The sequence below is a fragment of the Alligator sinensis genome, unplaced genomic scaffold, assembly GCF_000455745.1.
Source record: "Alligator sinensis unplaced genomic scaffold, ASM45574v1 scaffold744_1, whole genome shotgun sequence".
In the NCBI taxonomy this organism is placed as follows: Eukaryota; Metazoa; Chordata; order Crocodylia; family Alligatoridae; genus Alligator; species Alligator sinensis.
This window is the reverse complement of record NW_005842241.1, coordinates 1,773,242-1,781,229: the sequence shown is the minus strand read 5'-3', so window position 1 is coordinate 1,781,229 and position 7,988 is coordinate 1,773,242. Positions and strand designations below refer to the sequence as shown.

The following is a 7,988-nucleotide window of genomic DNA, read 5'->3' as shown; positions in this document are numbered from 1 at the left end:
TGAAAGAAGAATCTGGTGTTGCCCATAGCACATTACTTACTCAGTACTACTGTCCTTGGGCCAGTGAAAGTTGGCACCGCTGCTGCCACATAGCTGAGATATTTTGCTGCTGAAAACAAAACCAAGACAAACAGCTTCCATATAGCCGCGGGGGCGGGGGGGGGCGCCAACCTGGAACCTGCAGGCCTGGCCCATGGAGCCATTTTACCTGGCCCACAGTGTCATGGGGCTTCAGTGGTGTTTTGGGGGAGAACGGGGCTTTCACCTGTGTGGCAAGAAGAGATGGTAGCAGCAGCACTGCGGCGGTGGGGGGAGAGCAGTGACAGCAGCAGTGTGAACTAGGGTGGCAGCAGCCCAAACTCAACACTAAGATCCGTTCAAGCAGCACCCCCACTCTCAAACTACTGACCCCTGATGTAAGGTCTTGAGTTACAATAGAGTACAGCTCCAAAGATAAAATTGCTATGGTTTCACTCAGTAGATTCCTATGGACTTTTTTACTGAACAAGCCACCCAAAACTTCCAAAGGCAAGTAAGAAAGAAGCTCTCTCAGCCCACTAGGTGCAAAAACCACATAAACAAAAGGAAGGAGACTAGAAAGAAGCATACTGATGATTAATTTTGAAGAAGAGTCAATCTGAATCTGCTGTATATTAGATACACATTCAAGCCAAACCTGCACTCCTACTCCAGTTCTAGCTCATACCCCCTTACCAGCCATACATACAAGCTATATCATAGAATCATAGAAGTAGGGTCAGAAGGGACCTTGTAGATCTTCAAGTTCGACCCCCTGCCTGGGCAGGAAGAAAAATGGGCTCAAATGCCCCCAGCCAGGTAGACATCAAGCCTCTTCTTAAAGCCCCCCAGGGTAGGAGCCAGCACCACTTCCCTTGGAAGTTGGTTCCAGATCCTAGCCGCCCTAACTGTGAAGTAGTTCTTACAGATGTCTAATCTAAACCTCCTCTCCAACAACTTGTGGCCGTTATTCCTTGCTATCCCGGGGGGCGCTAGGGGAAACAAGGTCTCCCCCAAACCCTTCTGGTCCCCCCTAGTGAGTTTATAAACGGTCACCAGGTCCCCGCTCAGCCTTCTCTTGTGAAGGCTGAACAGGTTCAGGTCCCGTAGCCTCTCATTGTAGGGTCTGCCCAGCTGTCCCCGGATCATGCGGGTGGCCCTCCTCTGGACCCTCTCAATGTTGTCCACATCCCTCTTGAAGGGGGTGCCCAGAACTGGACACAGTACTCCAGCTGTGGTCTGACCAGCGTCTCGTAGAGGGGGAGGATCACCTCCTTGGACCTACTTGAGATGCACCTGTGGATGCACGATAAGGTCCGGTTAGCCCTGCCGACCGTGACCTCGCACTGTCGGCCCATGTTCATCTTGAAGTCAGTGATGACTCCAAGATCCCTTTCTGCCTACATGCTCTCAAGAAGGGAGTTTCCCATCTTATAAGTGTGCTGCTGGTTACTACTGCCCAAGTGCAGCACCCTGCACTTGTCAGTATTGAAACGCATCCTGTTTTTGTTAGCCCACCCTTGCAACCTATCCAGGTCTTTCTGCAGTCTTTCCCTCCCTGCTAGCGTGCCCACCTCTCCCCAAATTTTGGTATCATCAGCAAATTTGAACAGGTTGCTTTTCACCCCGTCATCCAAATTGCCGATAAAGAAATTGAACAGTGCGGGCCCAAGGACCGAGCCCTGGGGGACTCCACTGCCCACTTCCCCCCAGGTCGAATATGATCCGTCTACCACCTTTATGGGCACGGGATAAAGCCAAAGCTCATCTGGGAGGCATGGGGGTGGGGGCGAGTTCCAACCCTGCATGCACCCCTGGGGGAGGCATGGGAGGTATGTGCCCAACGGATCTGTGCATGGGGTATGGGCAGGCTGCTGCTGAGCACTTGGAGTGCCAGGCTCTTCCGGGGGTGGGGAAAAGGAGAGACGGACATGAGCCGCAGCTCCATCCCACACCTTTCCCCAACTGGGCAACACCTCACCCTGCCCCATATCCAGCCCCACTCCCTCCCTCACTACAGGGGCCTCAATCTGCTCCCTGCCCCGTGCCCCTTCCCTCCCCCCAGCTTTCTCCCAACAGACTTACCAGCCAGATGCTGCTCTGCAAGTTGCCGGGCTGTATATCGGCAATCAAATTGGTATCAGCCAATATGGCTTGTTAATAATCAGCCATCAGTATTGACCCAAAAAATCTTTACTAGTTCACCCCTACCCAGCAGTGTGGAGAGCAGCATCTGGCAGGTAAGTCTGTGGGGGGGGAAGGGGTGAGAAGGGGAAGGGGGGGCAGAACAAGACCCCCAGGGTGAGGGAGGAAAGGCCAGGTGCTGCTCAGCTGGGGCAGGATAGGGCTGCGGGCAGTTCGTCCAGGGGCGGTCAGCTCCCACTGCTGCTCACCCTGGGGGGGAGGTATGAGGGGCATGTGTCCCCCCAACTTGTGCAGGGATGAGGAGAGGCTGCCTGTTGTGGGCTCATGGCCAGGGGCCGCGCCTGCCTCTTCCTGGCAGGAGGCCTAGGCCAGAGCTGTGCTCAGGGAGGGCAGCACTGGGAGGAGGGGCTACAGAGTGGGCTACAGTCACCCCAAAATCCAGCGTAGCTCCCCTCCTGGCACTGCTGCTGCCCACCCCTTCCCAAGTGCAGCCCCGACCCAGCCCCCTGAGGGAAAAGGCCGACACAGCCCCTGGTCCTTACCAGCAGGCTGCATGCCGTCACCCCGTGCACAAATCCAGAAGGCACATGCCTCCATGCCTCCCCAGGGCGTGCGCACAGCAGTGGGAAGTTGTCCTCCCACCCCCACCCCCAAAATGTGCCACCCATGGCTCCACCCCATCCTCCGCCCCCTCCCAGCAGCCCCTGCCCCACTCCCTCCCTTACTATGGGGGCCTCAAACTAGCTCCCCCACGACCCTTCCCTCCCACAGACTTACCAGCTGGATGATGGTCTCCAAGCTGCCAGGCTGCATTCCTGGCTGTGTGCATGCTGTGGCTGTGCGTAAGCAGGCAGCATTTATCAGTGGCATTATTGGCTACCCCAGCCAAAAAAAGCCAACTGTCGATAATGTCAATTTTCCCTTTATCAGTGCTGATCAGATAAGGACCAATATATCGATGCATCTCTATTTGTTGCAAAAGTCAGTACCTACATAGTTAATGCAGCATGGGGTCAAAAGGAGAAAAAGGATGATGTCATTCTTTAAGCAGTTTATTGACACCTGGAAACATTTAATTCCCCTGCTCCCACTCTGCAATGGTGCTAGAAAATCACTTAAACCAAAACAGACAAGTTTGGGTGCTCAGTTCTAACAACACCCAATTCAAAACCCCATACACTGAACACAGGATCATAGAAAAGTAGGGCTGGAAGCGATCTCATAAAGTCATCTAATCCAGCCCCCTGCTCAAGGCAGGATCATCTCTAACTAAACCAACTCAGCTAAAAGTCCATCTAACTTCTAGAAATGTTCAGGGATGAAGAGCCCACGGTTTCAATAGGAACCCCATCTGAATGACTGATCATCCACAGTGCAAAATTCTTCCTAATCTCCAACCTAATTTTCCTCTGCTGCTGTTTGAAACCATTGCTCCTAGCCCTGTCCTAAAAACCTAACCTGAGAAGATCTAGTTTCTCTAAGTAACCTTTAACTTGGTCTTCTGCTACTCTAGGCTGTCTCCTTTCCTATCTTTGCTGCCAGCTGTGTTTGTCATCTGGTAATGTCTTCACAAAGTAGGACAGCAAGTAAACAAAGCCACAGAATCATAGGGCTTCTGTGGTGTTTTGGGGAAGAAGGGGGCTTTGCCTGTGTGGCAGGAAGAGATGGTAGCAGCTGCACTATGGGGGAGCAGGGAGAAAATGCACACACTTCAGACTTCTCTGCATTATCTGTACCTGGATTGCCTTCAGTAAGGGACCTATACTTTCTTTGGTATTCCTCTTACTATTGACATTCATTTGCCCTTGCTAGCTGCATCTCTAATCATGCTTTGGCCTTCCTCATTTTCTCCCTACATGCTCTTCCCTACTAACATGCCCAAGTTTCCACTTTTTATAGGATTCCTTTTTGAGTTTCAACTCATTAAAGAGACTGCTGTCTAGCCAGGATGGTCTCCACTTACACTGCTCATTCTTCCACTGCATCAGGAAGCTTGTTTCTGCAGCCTTAATACAGTCTCCTTAAAATACATCCAGCTCTCCTGGACTCCTTTTTCCCCTCAGACTTGCTGTCACAAACACCATTTTGGTTTGGAGGTTTATGGGGTGTCATGATGAAAGTATTTAGGTACTTTTCTGATTTTGAATGTGGTTTAATAAGAGGAACTTAGGAATGCCTAATTAAGGAGGAAAAAGGTAGATTCTACTGTGCTATGGCAAGCACATACACTAAAGCAAAAACAACTGCCACTCCCAGACATAAGCAGAATGTTATTGGGTCTGGCACCCAAGGCACTGTCTGCTTACAATGGAGAAATTAACTCCTTTATAACAAAGGCACTTGAGAGAAATGGCCTATCAGCCAGAGGAATGCCAGATGTCCCAGGGGGAAAAGTTCCCAGAGGATTCTGGATGAGAAACTGGGACTATGCTTGGTGGGGGGGGCAGTAACATGGCTACGGTCTTTGAATTTTCTCAGGCCTTGGAAGAGTCTAGGTCCCCAGCAATCAGGGCTGGCAGAATTAGCAGGACAGATGAACCCTTTATATAATAAATTATTTTGTTGTTTTGCTCCTTAATGACTGCCTGTGGCACAGTGTGATCACCAGGCAGGTATTCCAGGCTAGCCCATTCCATGGAAAGGGGGACCTAAAAGTGTCTGCACAATCCAAAGGGAGGACACCTAGAGCTGGCAGAGACTCCCCTGCTGTATTTGTGAGGTCTGGTATGAGGGCAGTGGAGCTGAGGATTGCAAGTAGTTATCCCAAAACAAACCCTGGTCTGTTCCCAGGAACAAATAGTGGGACATTTGCAGATACCACTTCAGTTTGTGCTTTTCTTAACTTCCAAGTACTTGGTTTAAGAACTGAACTGAAGAATATTATCTAAAAAATAATATAGACAAATATTTGTACTGTTCTTAAAAAATCATGTCTAAACAGCATTTAATAAAAAAAACCCCACACATTATTCCCTACCCAGAAAATTTTGCCTCTAAAAGAAAGCAAACTTATACTAAGATAAACTGATCGCTACCTCTTTTCTATTTAAAAGAAAAACTTTGCATTATGATATGAAGATGTGGTATATGAATTTATTATTTATTTAAAAAGGAAAAACACATCATTTTTCTCCTTGGAAAAATCAGCAACATTTTTTAACCAAAGATAAGCCTACCTTCTTTAAAAATAATCAATCATTCAAACGAGAGTAGATGCCTTTTTTCACCCTCAAACTACCATATTTAAGACAAGGCTTAAAAAAGCCCCTCATCTTACATTCACATACAAGTAAACCTCATTAAATATATTGCCTATCACTGAACTGCTGCCAAAAGCAGTATGGGCTCAGTAATGGAATCCAGCTATGAAGCTGATTAAATGCAGCCAACACTGAGCATGACTATAAAATACATGGCCCACATTGGACAAACATGCTCATGGGAACCGTGTGGGCGTGTGTTCCCTCCACAAGAAACTGGCACTGCAATACCAGGCTGGCACCAGGACGGCCAGAGCCAGCCGTGACCTTTGGTGCCAAAAATGCTATATTTGAACTTAGCCAAAAAGGCTGAGGATGAGTTACCACAACCCATCTCGATAACATTTACTAGCGCCCCACTGAGCACAGTTGGCACTGATGGGGACTGTATTTGGTGAGCCACTACACTGCATGCTTTTTATTTACTCTTCACTCCCACAACTGAGTTGCCCCTTTCTTTCCCATTTCCAATGATCTGTTTCTTCACCAGCCTTAAATATCTGGCAAACATCAACAAACAGGGCCCAAAAAGTTCACCCAGATTCCCTGTCACCCCCTCTCTCAGCTTGCTGCATATTAGCATGGCCCTGTCCTCCATAAGGTGAAGTCGAACCATGTTGTCTTCTGCCTCAACTTCACATAAATTTTGGAGGATCCCAGGACTCCCAGCAAGAACACCTAGTTCTAGTTGTGAGTCAGGGTTAATTAGCGCACGGATCCTTTCTCTGCCTTGGGAGGTGAGGTTTCTGAGTACTTCCAAGTACTCAGTGAGAGCAGGGCCTGATGTGGGGCTGGGGAAAGGTGCAAGAGGAAGAAACTCACAGGAAGCAGAGTGAGGCAGCCAGCTATCTGACCCCCAAGATCTATTTTCCCTGCTGCAGCACAGGGTGGGGAACAAATTCAAGCCAAACCTCCAATAATTAGATTCTACACCTGGAAAATTATAACAAATGTATAAGTTTAGCGTTTATAGAACCTAATTATTGAGAGCTCATCTTATATTTGAGTAAATATGGTACTTGCAGATGGCCTGTAATTGTGATAACCGCTACTATGACAAATTAAATGTTATAATTGAGGCTTTACAATTTAGGAATTCACACTTACAGCATGTGGGCAGAGACTGTACAAGTTTCTGGGTCTCTATTATTTCACATAATACCACCTTTATACTATCCAGAGCTCTTTACCTACAAAGCAAAAGCTTTATTTTACCATTGACATCAAGCATAATACATACATGTATAATTTTGCTCATGTAAGTGTTTATCCTACGAGCCTAATCTGAAACATTCAGTCTTTAATTTGCAGTTTTTTAAGAAACAATAAATTGATCTTATGCCTTTTATGAATTCCCATTTCATCCATCACATTCAAATAGTCTATAGTACACATTACGTCTTCCATTACTGGAAAAAAGGGAAAATCAAACACACTGAACCACAAAACTGTTCCTTTAAAAAAACTAGTGATTTCAAAGGTATGTACAGGAGATGGATGGACACTCTGGCCTAGAAACTGGCCCCAAAGAGAGCTCTCCAGTTTATAAGGAGGACTGGAGTGAGGAGACACAGAATCTGAAGGGTTAAAAAAGAGAGAAAAATAAACAAACCCTGCCATGCATATGTTGTACAAACTATTTTAATGTGTTCTTTATTACTTCTTATCTATTTTCACACTGCCACATTGACCAGATAGTCACCAGTGAAGGACACATGAATGTGAAGTTTTAATTTCAAACCTCTGGTGTCTGAAAAAACACATACTGGATAGCTAGAAAACCTATAAAAATCTACAGTCACACACTGATATAGACATATCTATATACGTACATGTTTTTATAGGCTTTCCAGCTATGTTTTTAAATATATTGCAGGGGGGAAAGAAGAGAGATACATATGCCTTCCAGCTATCCAATACATGTTTTTAGATATAGCTATACATGTTCATGTGTATATGCATGCACGCACACATATACAGGGTACTCCTGACTTACCATCATCCTGGTTAATGCTGTTTCATTTCTGTGTTATTGAGCTGTTAGAGAACATACTCGTTTAAAGTTGTGCAATGTTTGGTTATAACGTTGCTTGGCCGCCACCTGCTAGCAGGTAACTACTGTGACATAACTGGATTCGGTTAACACTGTTTCACTTAAAGTCGCATTTTTCAAGAACATAACTACGATACTGAGGAGTAGCTGTAGCCTGTAAACACACACACACACCAATATATAACATGTATATACCTAAAAACATAGCTAGATGGAAAGCCACAAACACATATGCACACTTTATTGTCTTTCCAACTATCCATGTTCTTAGATCCAGATACATATGCATGCATGTATACATATGTATATATCCAGGTGTCCAGTCAGGGTGTCTAGACTGTGAAATAAGCTCCCTCCGTAAGTGGTGCAATCACCTACCCTGGAATTCTTCAAGAGGAGACTAGACAATCACCTTGCCCCCAGTTATTTTTTCTGCCGGGTGCAAGCGGCTGGAACCAATGATCTTCCAAGGTCCCTTCCAGCCTTACAATCTACGAATATTAGGGGGGGGG

At 46.6% G+C, this 7,988-nt stretch overlaps 1 protein-coding gene across 6 annotated transcripts in view; it reads right to left on the bottom strand.

Annotated features, from left to right (window-relative positions):
- The window catches only part of STK24 (serine/threonine kinase 24), a 78,075-nt gene that overhangs the window by 69,409 nt on the left and 678 nt on the right, over positions 1 to 7,988 (bottom strand). The window contains exon 1 of one of the 6 annotated variants that reach the window (XM_025208634.1): positions 2,941 to 3,132. The exons of 2 other annotated variants lie outside the window; for them this stretch is intronic. In XM_025208634.1, the coding sequence (XP_025064419.1) occupies positions 2,941 to 3,033 (93 nt within the window). In that variant the 5' untranslated portion in view covers positions 3,034 to 3,132. Of the gene's footprint in view, positions 1 to 2,940; positions 3,133 to 7,988 lie in introns of those variants that run through there. 3 more of the 6 variants (XM_025208633.1, XM_025208632.1, XM_025208630.1) reach the window with 3 other exon arrangements.